Below are 15,159 nucleotides of genomic sequence, written 5' to 3' on the forward strand. Positions count from 1 at the left end.
TCCAGACCTTGGCTGTGCATTTATGTTCATATATAGGTACACATATTGTCTATTTTTTCTACCAATAGATGGGATTATGTGATACATGTTGTCCTGTAACTTTCTGATTGATGATGATGATCTAGCTAACATACCACACAACTCACTCATTTATAGGGTAGAATTTCGCCGTTTGGGGTACATTCAAGATAACACGTGCAACCGTATCCACAATTTTAGGATATTTTCGGCATCTCACAAAGAAACCCTGGGCCCCGTAGCACCCTCATAATCCTCACATTCTCTCCAACCCAAAGCAACCACTAGTCTACTTCCTGTCTCTAGGGATTTCCCTGTTCTGGCCACTTTGTATGAACGGAATCATATAAAAGACAGCTTTCGTGGCAAGCGTCTTTCTTTCTTAGCATAATGTGTTTAAGGTTCATCTCTGTTGTGTGTGTGTGTCAGTATCTTCTTTCCTATACATAGCTGAAGAATATTTCTTTTTTTTTCAATTTTTTTTAATGTTTATTTATTTTTGAGAGAGACAGAGACAGAATGCGAGTGGGTTGGGGCAGAGAGAGAGGGAGACACAGAATCTGAAGCAGGCTCTGGGCTCCGAGCTGTCAGCACAGAGCCCGACGCGGGGCTTGAACTCACGAGCTGTGAGATCATGACCTGAGCCAAAGTCGGACGCTTAACCGACTGAGCCACCCAGGCGCCCCCATAGCCGAAGAATATTTCATCGTGTACAGATGCCGCCTCTGTCCTGCCCCTTTTTTCATTTAACATATTCTTTCCATTCTTTTTTTCTGGTAATGTTTTTAATGTTTCTTTTTGAGAGAGAGACAGACAGAGAGAGAGAGAGAGAGAGAGAGAGAGAGAGCACAAGTGGGGGAGGGACAGAGAGAGAGGGAGACACAGAATCTGAAGCAGGCTCCAGGGTCTGAGCTGTCAGCACAGAGCCCGATGGGGGGCTCGAACTCACAAACCACGAGATCATGACCTGAGCTGAAGTCGGATGCTCAACCGACTGAGCCACCGAGGTGCCCCTATACTCTTTCCATTCTTACACACAGATTTACTTCACCCTCTTTGGTGACTGCAAAGTATTACATAGTTCTTATGCAACATAATTTCTGTAAGCATTTCCCTGTTGATGGATGTATAAGCTACTCCACATGTTTTCCCATTAAAACAATAGCTTATCACCCCCCATATGATACGTAGGGAGAAAGGGAGAGGCCATCTTTCTTGGTGGAAGAAGGACCCTGTCTCTAGAATAGTCGTTCTAAAGGTATGTTCCTTGGCTCTGCAGCACCACCTGGGAAAGTGTTAAAAATACATGTATCTGAGTTTCTGATTTCAAAACGCTGGGGTAGGACCCAGTGCTCACTGTTTCCACAAGCCTTCCTCCTGGTGATTCTGACATGCTTGAGGACCACTGCCCTAAATCTGCATCACTGCACTAAAGTGCCTTCCATTATCTGGTTTAAAGGCCATTTGAAAAACTAGCAGGAGTTGGGGCACCTGTGTGGCTCAGTCGGTTAAACGTCCGACTTCGGCACAGGTCGTGACCTCCTAGTTTGTAAGTTCGAGCCCCGCGTCGGGCTCTGTGCGGACAGCTCGGAGCCTGGAGCCTGCTTTGCATTCTGTGTGTGTCTCTCTCTCTCTACCCCTCCCCCCCTCGCGCTCTGTCTCTCTCTCTCTCTCTCTCTCTCAAAAATAAATAAACAGTAAAAAAACCTTTTTTTTAATTAGCAGGAGCACGCACATTGGCTTTAACACATGACTAGGGGCATGGATACGGTGGGTGTATGCTGGAGGGGTGAGTGAGTTTCTTTTAATTTTCCTTTAGAGTGATTAACGTAACACAAAAAAATGCCAGGAGATACAAGGCTTCCCCTTCCTGACCCTCACGTCTCTGCTGATGAGGGAGCCATGGGACGATAAACCGTAAAACGCAGCTCCCGTTCCAAACCAAAATATTGGAACATACGACGTCACCGAATCGCAGAGGGGAACTAGAGTGGAAATTCGAGATCTCCTGGTCAAGACGCGTTTTGGAGAGGAGACAGACGAAGCCCCGAAAAACGACGTGACACAACGAAGCCACACAGCAAGCCGAAAACTCGTCTCTTACTGTGCCATACACTCTACCGTCCACGAAACACTATACGCTAGATACAATGGTCCTTTGCCAGGAATATGCATGAAATTCACCTGGGGAGGGGCCCCTGGGTGGCTTGTCGGTTAAGCGTCTGACTTCGGCTCAGGTCATGATCTCACGGTCCGGGAGTTCAAGCCCCGCCTCGGGCTCTGTGCTGACAGCTCAGAGCCTGGAGCCTGTTTCCGATTCTGTGTCTCCCTCTCTCGCTGCCCCTCCCCTGTTCATGCTCTGTCTCTCTCTGTCTCAAAGATAAATAAACGTTAAAAAAAAATTAAAAAAAAAAGAAATTCACCTGGGGAGATGTCTTCGGAAAATACAGGTAGAAAGACTGCTTTTTTTTTCCCATCTCCCTAGAGGGAACACTGATATGATTTGATTATATCTAGAAAACACTGATGGACATCCAGTATTATATTGTTATTCTAATTCAGCAATGCCCTCAGAGGTCAAGGAGTGTCCACAATGGTCCAAAGTACTGGGACCGCTTATCCTTATGCTAATTAGCTCTACATTGCAGTTTCTTTCTTTCTTTTTTAATTTTCCTTTAAAGTTTACTTATTTTGGGGAGAGACAGAGCATGAGCGGGGGAGGGGCAGAGACAGAGAGGGAGACACAGAATCCGAAGCAGGCTCCAGGCTCAGAGCTGTCAACACAGAGCCCCATGTAGGGCTCGAACTAGGGAACGGTGAGATCATGACCTGAGCCAAAGTCAGACACTTAAGCGACTAAGCCACCCCCCAGGCGCCCCCCCCTTTTTTTTTTTAACATTTATTCGTTTTTGAGAGACAGAGAGAGAGTGCGAGCAGGGGAGAGGCAGAGAGAGAGAGAGACAAACACAGAATCCAAAGCAGGCTCCAGGTTTTGAGCTGTCCGCACAGAGCCCGAATCGGGGCTCGAACTCGGGAACGGCGGGATCGTGACCTGAGCCGAAGTCGGATGCTTGACCCACAGAGCCGCCAGGCGCCCCAACCACATCGCAGTCTGTGATATCTGGTTTTTTTTTCTCTTGGCTTTCTATTGTATTTCCGTCCTGTCCTTTGGCACTTGTTACCTCTTACATCTATCAGTGTGTTTACGTCCGGCTGTCCTTATCTATACTCCCACACCTACTACTACTGTCAATGAGCTGAGACACCAATAAATATGATCTTCAGAACTATGATAACAATGTGACAGTTAAAACAGGTCATGAGTGAGGAACCAGAAAATTTGGCGTAGGGCACTGTGATATTTATATTGGCTGAAACAAAATGGACAGTCAATGTTCCCAGACCTAACATTCTTTGGGAAAGTGGCCGATAGCAAGACCTTCTTCATACAAACAAAACAAATAACGAACTCTGGGGCTTTTTTGTTTTGAACATCAGGAAGGTATGTAGTTTTCCACTCAAGGCTTCTTCTCTGAGGTCTGTTTGCTCTGTTTGCGATCACGAAACTCAATTGTTTAAGAGCAGTTGTAGGTTCGCGGCAAAAGAGAACGGGAAATACAGAGAGTTCCCACAGGCACTCTGTCCACGCACATGCACGCCCCTCGGCCCCCACCATCACGTCACACGTCACAAGCATCCTGTGTGGTTTCTGGGGCCACTTGAAAATCACCGAAGAGACCGCTCAGATTACCTGTAACACCACGGAACTGTGGGTGTTGCTGGTAAAGATGCGTGTGGTTCCTGACTTGGAACACTGCAGATGCGACGAGAGACCCATTTCGCTGCTTCCGAGGGACAATTTCATGTGCTGGTCTTCGTCCTCCACCAGAGATCTGAAGATTTTTATAAATCGGAAAGAGAGGCCAATTAAAAGGTGATAAAAAAACTCACGATAAAGACCTCATTTAGGGAGACAATCAGTCACGAGGGCCAATCGCTTGACTCCGGAATAGACTGCATTTTGTTTCGTCGCATTTGAGGCTGCTACGAAAATCACAGGTATTTGGAAAACGTTTTCGAGGTCGGAAAAGATAAATTGGAAGTGAGAAATCAACCTAAAGCCTGGTTCAAGACTATACTCACGGAGGGTTTTTGTGTTTTTAGTGCCGGAATAATTGCTTTTGGTATTGTACTGTTGTGGTAGCAGCAACATCAAATTGTGTTATTCACAGTTAAAATTACTTTGGAATACCTAATTTTGGAAAGAGAAAAATAACAGCTATCATGTACTGAATAGTCACTATGCGTCATGTACTTGTCAAGAAATTTACACACATGACTTCGTATAATCCTTAAAACAATCCAAAGTTGGGGCGCCTGGGTGGCTCAGTCGGTTAAGCGTCCGACTTCGGCTCAGGTCACGATCTCGCGGTCCCTGAGTTCGAGCCCCGCGTCGGGCCCTGGGCTGACAGCTCGGAGCCTGGAGCCGGCTTCGGATTCTGGGTCTCCCTCTCTCTGCCCCTCCCGCGTTCATGCTCTGTCTCTCTCTGTCTCAAAAATCAATAAACGTTAAAAAAATTAAAAAAAAAAAAAAACAATCCAAAGCAAGAGGTACTATTATTATTTCCTTTGTATTAGCGGTAGGGAAAAATGGATTACAGAAAAGTTTAAATAAATTACCTAAGGTCACAAAATTATGAAAGTAGTTGGGTCAGGATTTGAATCTACATCTAGTATGATTCTAAACTCCGCAGACTTTGTTAATAAAAGTCAAAGATTAACTGATGTATTAATACACTGCTTCCTCTTCTGTCATTAGTTGTGATTCTTTTTTGTAAATTTTTTTAATATTTATTTTTGAGAGAGAGAGAGAGAGAGACAGAGCGTGAGCGGGGGAGGGGCAGAGAAAAAGGAAGACCCAGAATCCGAAGCAGGCTCCAGGCTCTGAGCTGTCAGCACAGAGCCCGACGCGGGGCTCAAACTCAAGAACCGCGAGATCATGACCCGAGCCTAAGTTGGTGCTTAACCGACTGAGCCACTCGGGAGCCCTCCCCCTGAGTTCTAATTCCAATCAACCCCCAACTGAACAAAAATTTTATATGTGAATTAATTTCTTTTTCTAGCAGTATCTCTCATTCATCATTTGGGGATTATTTAGTTAAACAGCTACAGCCTAGTGGCATTTCCATCTTTTCCAAGAAATAAAAAGTGGGAATAATAAATGCAAACTATGCCCATGTACGTATTACGTTAATAATTTTTCAGGATCCATAAAAAGCGCTGGGGGACCTGGCATTCAACAGGTCAGTTAGTTTGTTTTTTTTTTTTTAATGTTTATTTATTTCTGAGGCAGAGCACGAGTGGGGGAGGAGCAGAGAAAGAGGGAGACAGACTTCGAAGCAGGCTCCAGGCTCTAAGCTGTCAGCACAGAGCCCGACGCGGGGCTCAAACTCACAAACCGTGAGATCACGACCTGAGCCGAAGTGGGACGCTCAACCGACTGAGCCCCCCAGGCGCCCCAGGTCAGTTAGTCTTCATAGAGAATATGCAAACTACTTAATAGGGAGCCCCAGGTAACACTAAAAATTGATTACCACAGTACCACCTTTTATTATCGTAGACTAAGCAGGCCTGCGTTTCCTTAGGTACACGATGCCAGAAGTGTCTCTGAATCATCTAAGAGCAGGGAGCCCATGGCTGTGAATGGGTTTGTACGTTCACGATGCAGACTGCTAAAATGGACACCGGGGAGGGAGGAGGAAGAAAAGATTTGCAAGCCCTAGAACTCCGCGTTTGCTATTTACCTCTAACTTCCTACGTGTGGAATTGTTATTGTTTTTTTCTTTGTTAAGGTTTTCTTTTTAAGTACGCTCTGTACCCAGCACGGGGATCGAATCCCGCGCTCAAGAGTCGCGCGCTCCACCAGCTGAACCAGCCGGGCCTCCCAAATTATTTGTTTTTCTAACTCTGGCCTACCCGGTATCATGAAGATTTCACTTGTTCACTACCATGCCTATAATCTCAGTTGATCAGTCTGAACAAGAAAACAGTTTGAAGACTCTACCGTATTAATAAAGATCCTGCTTTTTGAATGCTCACGTCAACCAAATGGTTTTAAATCCTATAACAATTAGCAAAAGTTCTGGCCTCAAGGGTGACATCAATTCCTCTTACTGATATTAGAGCCATGGTATAACCAAAAATGAATAATATATGACCATGTTTTATTCAACTCTCATGGATATTTAATAAAGAGAATCATTTAAATAAGATTTTTACAAGCATAAAAGAAAATGAATATAGCTTTCTACTAATTTCAGAAATAGCCTTAAAAAGAATTAAATTATATACATGACATACAGCATGCACACAGTCCCACACCCTTTTAAACAGCTTTTGCAGGCAGACATTTAAAATGATAGAATCAATTGGAAAAGTGGGAAATAGACTGGCATCCCCTGACCGGAAAATTTCCATTCAGACAGAATTATTTTAATGCAACATCCAAGCAGCATGTTTTATTATTTTCCGTAACCCCTGCACAGAACGTGGCACTTGAGAAGTGCAACGTATGCCACCTGAATGAACACAGAATCTCATTTTTGTGGACATTTCTTTCTCATGCAGTGCCGTAAATGACCATCAATTATCATTTTTATAGAACCACAGAAGTAAAAGGGACAGGAAGAAAGCTGAAGCCGCACTGTGCCCACGACATATCCTGGAAATCGCTTTAAGAAACTACAGATAACAACGAGTTTACTTGTCATTTGTCTCTAGCTCTTAAAGTTGAAAAGCAGGATGTGAAAATGCAGGCTTTTCTCGGCAAGATAATATGGTTGGCTTTGTAATTAATTCCTTCAAAAGCTGAAGAAGGCTTCACTAAAATCGTCCTCTTTATGACTTTTCATCAACATACTTTGACTTTTTACCATTCAGAACACTCCCTATTATTTCTGCATCACTAACAATACCTGCCATGTCCACCTTCTCAGCAGATTCGATATTCTCCTCTGTCTTCTTTTCATTAAGTTTACCGACTGGATGTGACGAGCATTGGTTTTCAACATGGCAAGGAGAGAAAACCTCTCAGCAAAGCCCAGGCCACAATTATATAAACCTATCCTTAAAGGAATGATTATCTGAGTAATTCCAAGAACAAAGAGCATTTTAAAAATCTTATTGTTGGGGAGTCTGGGTGGCTCAGTGGGTTAAGCATCCGACTTCAGCTCAGGGCATGATCTCGAGGTTCCCGAGTTCGAGCCCCACGTCGGGCTCTGTGCTGACGGCTCAGAGCCTGGAGATTGTGTGTCTTCAGATTCCGTGTCTCCCTCTCTCTCTGCCCTCCCCCACGCGCACTCTGTCTCTCTCTCTCTCGGAAATAAATATTAAAAAAATTTTTTAAATAAAAATCTTATTATTTAAGTCATATGGCTAAAAGCAATGTAAAGACCAGTGGTTGTCAGAAGGGGCTGGAGGGCCAAGGGGATTTTGTTTCTCTGCCCCCATGTTTGGCAACGTTAGGAGCCATTTTTCATCGTCGCAAGGGAGTGTGTGTGCTACCTTCATCTAGTGGGATGCGGCTAAACATCCCAGCAATGCACAGGGAAGTTCTCGACGGCAAAGATGTACCGAGGCAAAAATGTCAAGAGTGCCAAGACTGAGAAACCTGATATAGAGAGATTAACCTACTCAGGGAAATTTTTCTAAAGCAATTTCATGTTCTAAATTACTTCCCAGTCTGAGGGTTGCCTACACGAGGTTAATGCTGGCAGTAAGAAACACGGTGGCATTATTAATTACCGCTAATTCTTCCAAGGCTACCTAACAATAAAATACCTCTGCTTTCTTCCAGCCCCACAATTTGAACAATCATGTGTTTACAGTAGATAAGTAGATAATGCTTTGGAGTTTTATAGGACAATTGTTTTTTTTTTTAAATTTTTTTTTCAACGTTTATTTATTTTTGGGACAGAGAGAGACAGAGCATGAACGGGGGCGGGGGGGGGCAGAGAGAGAGGGAGACGCAGAATCGGAAACAGGCTCCAGGCTCTGAGCCATCAGCCCAGAGCCCGACGCGGGGCTCGAACTCACAGACCGCGAGATCGTGACCTGGCTGAAGTCGGACGCTTAACCGACTGCGCCACCCAGGCGCCCCATGGAGTTTTATAGGACAATTGTGCAGGAAAGCTTTTGTTCTATATAAATTCGTGTGAGAATAATAATTTTCTAATTCTGCTTAAGACAACTGCTATTTGGATTCACTTGTACATGCTAACTCAGAATCAAGCAAATCCCAGGGGCGCCCGGGTGGCTCAGTCGGTTGAGCTCCGACTCTTGGTTTTGGCTCAGGTCGTGATCTCACGGTTCGTGAATTTGAGCCCTGCATCGGGTTCATCGCTGCTGGTTGCGGAGCCTGCTTGGAAATCTCTCTGTCTCTCTGTCTCTCTGTCTCTGTCTCTCTCTCTCTCTTTCTCAAAATAAGTAAACAAACTTAAAGAAAAGCATCAAGCAAATCCTGCCTAAATAGTCCCATTTCGTCAACGCTATAAAATTCTTCACCAGAGAGAGTATGTTCAGCGATTTTCTGTTCAAAACTCAAATCTGTTTCTTGTGTCTGTGTATTTGCTATCAAAGCCACTCCAGCCCACCCCACTGCCACCGGACAGATCTGGTTTTCTTGACAATGACCAACCACGGAGCACAAAAGCAATCTTTCACAGAGCGTGCACGAACCACTCAACCGTGCTTGTTTTACGAGAATAGCGACTTTTTCAAAGAGCGACAGGGTAGAGCCAGAAGCACTGCCTGATGATTTTCCCGAAAGCACTGCAAAGGCGGTCGACTTGAACATGCACAAACTACGCTCGTTCTTTGCACTGCCACTTGAAGACAAAAGAAACAGAAGGTCCAAGCAACTGTCGTGCTAACAAGGTGATGCTAACATCATAATCTTGCCTAAAAAACAATGACCGTACTTTAAAAATCACCCCCAAGGGAAACGTGTGTCCATGTTAGGAGCACACAACTCATAGGGATCTCAGTGTGAATGGTTAATAGATGGAAAATGGCCAACCTCATTAGTATTCCAGAATATGCAAATTAAAAAAAATTTTTTTTTAATGTTTATTTATTTTTGAGACAGAGAGAGAACATGAACGGGGGAGGGTCAGAGAGAGGGAGACACAGAATCCGAAACAGGCTCCAGGCTCCGCACAGAGCCTGACGCGGGGCTCGAACTCACGGACCGCGAGATCATGACCTGAGCCGAAGTCGGCTGCCCAACCGACTGAGCCACCCAGGCACCCCCAGAATATGCAAATTAAAGCAAAGACTCCGTCTTTCAACCTGTAACCTTAAATGAGAAATTGCTAGTGCAAACATGTATTAAGCCCCTGCTCCCTACGTGGCACTGTTCATTCAAGTGGAATTTTTAATTTTTTTTAAATTAAAAAAAAAATGTTTATTCTTGAGAGAGAGAGACAGAGAGAGAGAGAGAGAGAGAGAGAGAGAGAGAGAGAGAATCCAAAGCAGGCTCCAGGCTCCGAGCTGTCAGCACAGAGCCCGACGCGGGGCTCGGACCCCCGAACCGTGAGATGACGATCTGAGCTGAAGTCGGAGGCTCAACGGACTGAGCCACCCAGGCGCTCCTGGAATTTTTAATTTTTTAAGAACCATCAAATGGACACTTTTTTCTTTTTTTATGGTGAACACCAGGACAATGAAAGATTGTGCATTACATGGCTGACCCGGTAGGGAGAATGTTCTGCGTCCATCTGGTTGAAACATGTTTGCTGCAGTGAATAGTTCTGTGGAGGTTATCAGGTTGGTAGACGTTCTATAAAGAACCCGTACTCTCAGGATTCACTACAGCAACTGGGTTTGTTGATATGCACTGTGAGTAAGGGAAGAGTATTACTGCGTTATTTGGCTCCAAAGTGTCAAAAGGTCTTCTGACACTCCATGCCAAAAACAAGAAAACAAAAGACAAAAACCCACCAGAAATTCCCCCCAGTCCACTGGAGTGAGTAGTCGTATGTTTTAAAAATGAGGTATCAACTTGATAAATGATGGAACGCACATCTCAGTTTCTTGCTTTCTATCACTGCAAGCACCAGATCATGTTATGCAGAAAGCCAGGTGAGGTCAAATATCACTGACAAGGAAGAGGCGACGTTTTGGTGCTCTTTGAAATTACTAGCACGAAAGTACGTGAAACATCTGACTTTTTTGTGTGTGGAGATATCGTACGTGCCAACCCAAGCCCTGGCACGTTCACTTCCTGCACACGTCAAATGAAGACCAGCTTGTTCAAAGGGTGTGCGTGAAAGATGCTGGATTTGCAGGAAAAAAGTGCTGCCCAAGACTCTCCGAATCGTCGTCAAACTCTTCTCTGTACTTTCCTATGTTGTTTTTATTTATTTTTTTTAAAGTTTATTTATTTATTTGGAGAGAGACAGAGACAACGCAAGTGGGGGAGGGGAAGAGAGAGAGAGAAAGAGAGAGAGAGAGAGAATCCCGGGCAGGCTCCACACAGAGCCCGATGCGGGGCTCGAACTCACGAAACTGTGAGATCATGACCCGAGCCGAAGTCGAGAGTCGGGCACTTAACTTACGAAGCCACCCAGCCGCCCCTCCCATGTTGTTTTTAATTTCCGATGGGGAAAAAAATTTCTCAGAGAAAGTGACAAAGGTAGAAGTATCTGAATAATACCTTGAACTTTCCTCTATTCAGTTCCCAATTAGCCTCACAGCACTTCTTTTTGGTGGCCACGATTATATTACAAAGTGGCTAAAGCCAACAGTGTGTTTTATTTCCTTTTTCAAAAGATTTAATGTTTTTAAGTACTCTCTATACCCAGTGTGGGGCTCGAACTCACAACCCCAAGGCCAAGAGTTGCATGCTCTGCCGACTGAGTCAGCCGGGCAGCGCCCAACAATGTACTTGAATAACATGACTCCACTATAACAAAAGAATAGGGGGCTCTAAGTTAGCGTTAAAAGGATTACATGAAGACTGTAATTTCTCAGAGTCACGGTGCTACCATAACTGAAAGTCAGCACCCGTGGGTGAGTATGCAAGAACCAACAATAACAAAACAAAACACAAATAATACTTCAAAGAAGTACTCCCCCTCCATTTGTGTCTTCTGCTCTGAAACAGAGAAGGGTCTGCCGGCCTCGGCATTTGCTAAATGAAACATTTCTCGCGATAAAGTGGCACGGCAGGTGGGGGAGAAATGTAGCCACCTGTTCTCATACTCATTTGAAATTGAGTGCTAAATCTGTCAAGGTATTTCCTTCCACCCTTGAGAAATAAATTAAAAACTTAAGATGGGCAAAGTTGTTCCCCATTGATTTTTCTATAGATTCAAAGTACGCGCACCACATCGAACGCTAAAGATATTTATAACCATCCTACCTCACAAAAGTTACAGTCTTAACCATCCTTCATCACCCCTCCCGGGCAAAAGCTGAATGATACACACCACACCACACACACACACACACACACACACACACACACTCAGCTTCCATTTAAAAAGAATGGGAAATTGTTTTTAAAAAATCAGAAAGAAAATTCCAATGTATGAAGTAAGGCAATACGTATACAATACGCCTGGTATTTTCAATTTAAAGAAGGAAAAACAAAACTTGAAAGCTTCAAATATTTTAAAGATACGTCCCAACTAAAACGTCATTTATAGCGTCATTACACAAAGAAATCATACATATCATAGCAACTTTTCTTAATAAGGCATAAATTAATAGCCGTTTAAGAAACTATGGAGAACGTATCGCTTACTGAGGTGCTTGCCTGAAAGAAATCATGCAAGATAAAGCTTTGGTTAGTTATTTCTAATTTTTAATGACATAAATGCAAGCACCTTATTGTCAACTCGCAATGGATTCACTAACGGAACTCTTTCGCAGGTACGATATAAAATAGAGGCTAATCTTCCCAAGGCTTTCTTTCCTGCTGCAGCAATACCAGAATCCACAGAAGAGAAACAGGGTTCAAGGTGACAGGGTCAGACGGCAAAATGATTTCCTAAAGTAACGAGGCTTCCCTATATGCCTGTGTCTGTCACGTTTAAAATAAAATCACATTAATAAATAGCCGATGTCGGTTTTAACATAGAAATAAGATCGTTTAAGGCTTCACCATGAGTCTGGCAAATTATGATTTGAACTTGAGTCTGATTCCAGAGCCCACGACGGTCCCATTACACCGAGCCCCTCCAAAATAAGTGAACACTAGAGAGTAGAGGCCCTGAAGCAATTGGCGTTTCGATGCTTCGTTTCTAAACACAAGGAAGATCTCAGAAAGACACATTCTGTCAACGGAAAGTAAGTTTTTGGTTGGATTAATTCAGTCGACAATCACCCACTTTGACCACCTCCGCTAAAACAATACCATTGCTAGAAATCTCTCATGCCCTTCTCCCAACACACATAGGGTAAGGAGGTAGCATATCTTAGTACGCAGCTCAGATCAAGTTTAGGGAGAACTTTACGATACTGATATCAACATTTAAAGGCACAGATTCTGAATTCCAGAGCCGCCCATCACTGTCACGGAAATAGCACTACAGCACAGATGAGGGAATTGGGCTAAACAAATGGAACAACAAATGATACCCCGTTAGAGAACTATGACAGAATGAAAGTTAGTTACCCGAACCATAAAGCATGGGCACCAAATATCTCAATCCTGGCCCCGAAAAACTTCAAAACTAATGTTTGCTCCCTCTACCTACCGTATTGCCACACTTTTAAGTCTTTCTTCCTCTTTTAAAATTCACACACCAATTTAGCTACATCGAGCGTCAGGTATCTAGACCAGAAAATTCTTCCGTTTTGAAGCTTGAGCCAAGCTATTTCTCATTCTTTACTACTATTTCTCATTCTTTCTCTATTTCTCATTCTTTACGTTTCTTATTAATACTGTGATAAAAGATAGACAGATACATAGATACACACACACACATACACACATACCTGAAGTAGAGATAAAAGAATGAATTCCCAAATGCTGATTCCATACCTACGATATATAAAGTAACTAGGTCAATGCTTCCTTGCCCTAAGAAGCCATAAGGAGGTAAGAGACAGTGGTATAGGGAGATGGGAGTGTGTAGGTGTGAGTTACGGAAAACAGCATGCGTTCCCATCATTGTCAATAACCCCCTTCCCAGGCCACAGAGAAAATAGCAGTTATAATCCTCTGGCCACACATAAGCCTTCTGGAAGGGTGAGCCACCCTACAGCCAGCACCAGCCCCGCCACGGAGAAGTCTAGCTGTACCTGAGGCAGGGAGCAAGCCTTGTTCTTCTTCAATCCTCAAATGAAGAAACTGGCATGGGAGCTCCGATACCCCGGCCAACTTTCTTTAAAGGACTTCTTGCTTTGGCTCCCAGGAGATTGGCTAACCAAGGTGTCGTTTTTACTTCTATTATCTGGACCTCACCAACTTTGAAATTTGACTGTTGAGCTATGGTGCATTTCAACAGGAGAGCGTGTGATTAAAGAATTGGGCTTATGCCTGCCTAAAATTTCAGTTTATTAAATATTCAAACATCCAAGTTATCCAATTTTTGAGTTTATTATAAAGGCTGATTCCACAAACTCAAAACCAATTAGAAATCACTGAGACAAGTCTCTTTGGGAAGAGGAGAATCATTAATCAAGCGGTAAAAATCCTATCCTTGCCTGAATTTCCTAGTTATATTGAACTTCGTAAAGTCAATAATTCATGACCGGATCTTAAGGGAATGTTTATTTCTCTTTTAAAATGAAACATGACAAAAAAACCAAAGAGTAATAAGACTTTTAAACTTACAAAGTAATAGCCAATTGCATTCCATGTTTTAAAAAAAATTTTTTTTTAAATATTTATTTTTGAGACAGAGACAGAGCATGAGCATGGGAGGAGCAGAGAGAGCACAAGGCACAGAATCTGAAGCAGCTCCAGGCTCTGAGCTGTCATCACAGAGCCCGACGCTGGGCTTGAACTCACGGACCATGAGCTCATGACCTGAGCCGAAGTCGGAAGGCTAGCCGACGTGAGCCACCCAGGCACCCCGCATTCCATGTTTTAAGAAGTATTAGTGGCGGCTGAGTCCCACTGCCTTTATGTCTTCAAAGCGTGTAATAAATGTAACAAATCTCAACCTCGATTTTGCAATGACTTACAGGCATCTCTAATTATGTCAATGAATGTGGTAAAAAATTCACTACTGAATCGATCACGTTTCAATATAACATGTTTAATGTGATGTAACCAAATTGGGGCGCCTGGGTGGCTCAGTCCGTTAAGCGTCCGACTTCAGCTCAGGTCATGATCTCACAGTTCGTGAGTTCCAGCCCCACGTCCAGCTCTGTGCTGACAGCACGGAGCCTGGAGCCCACTATGAGTTCTGTGTTTCTCCCTCTCTCTCTGCCCCTCCCCTGCCCCTGCTCACACTCTGTCTCACTCTCTCTCCCTCTCAAAAATAAACAAACATCAAAAAAAATTTTTTTTTAATATGATGTGACCAAATCAATGTTTTACTATGGCAGCCAGTATGTTTCAGAGAGGGGAAGGTAACACAAAAAAATATAGGCGCATCACAGGACAGACTCTCAACCCGACAAATCTGGGAATCACACTTAGCTGCTTCTCTCAAGCTCATCTCAGATAAGGAGCCAATGGAAGCAAAGGGTCAAATTTACATAACATTTCAGATTAAAATGCTTTCCATTTTGTACGCATCTGCGTCACTATTAAGGTGGGTTTTGTCCATAAAATTGTGTTAGAAGAAGACTTTAAGTTATCCCCTCTTATACCACGCTTACGTAACCATTGCCCCTTTATTTACAGCCCACCCACCTATCGACACATTCAAGTGTCATAGTCTAAGTAAAAATGCAGGTTTTTTTTTAATTAAAAAAAATTTTTTTTAACGTTTATTTATTTTTGAGACAGAGAGAGACAGAGCATGAATGGGGGAGGGGCAGAGAGAGAGGGAGATGCAGAATCAGAAGCAGGCTCCAGGCTCTGCGCCATCAGCCCGGAGCCCGATGCGGGGCTCGAACTCATGGACCGTGAGATCGTGACCTGAGCTGAAGTCGGACGCTTAACCGACTGAGCCACCCAGG

At 43.7% G+C, this 15,159-nt stretch overlaps 1 protein-coding gene across 5 annotated transcripts in view; it reads right to left on the bottom strand.

The window, feature by feature from the left end:
* Positions 1–15,159, bottom strand: part of KLHL13 (kelch like family member 13) — a 206,596-nt gene that overhangs the window by 39,318 nt on the left and 152,119 nt on the right. For 4 of the 5 annotated variants that reach the window (XM_043571142.1, XM_043571139.1, XM_043571141.1 and 1 more), the window contains one exon: positions 3,770–3,911. In XM_043571142.1, coding sequence (XP_043427077.1) covers positions 3,770–3,911 — 142 coding nt within the window. Of the gene's footprint in view, positions 1–3,769; positions 3,912–4,161; positions 4,271–15,159 lie in introns of all 5 variants that reach the window. The other variant, XM_043571143.1, reaches the window with a different exon arrangement.

This window comes from Prionailurus bengalensis, chromosome X (genome assembly GCF_016509475.1).
Source record: "Prionailurus bengalensis isolate Pbe53 chromosome X, Fcat_Pben_1.1_paternal_pri, whole genome shotgun sequence".
In the NCBI taxonomy this organism is placed as follows: domain Eukaryota; kingdom Metazoa; phylum Chordata; class Mammalia; order Carnivora; family Felidae; genus Prionailurus; species Prionailurus bengalensis.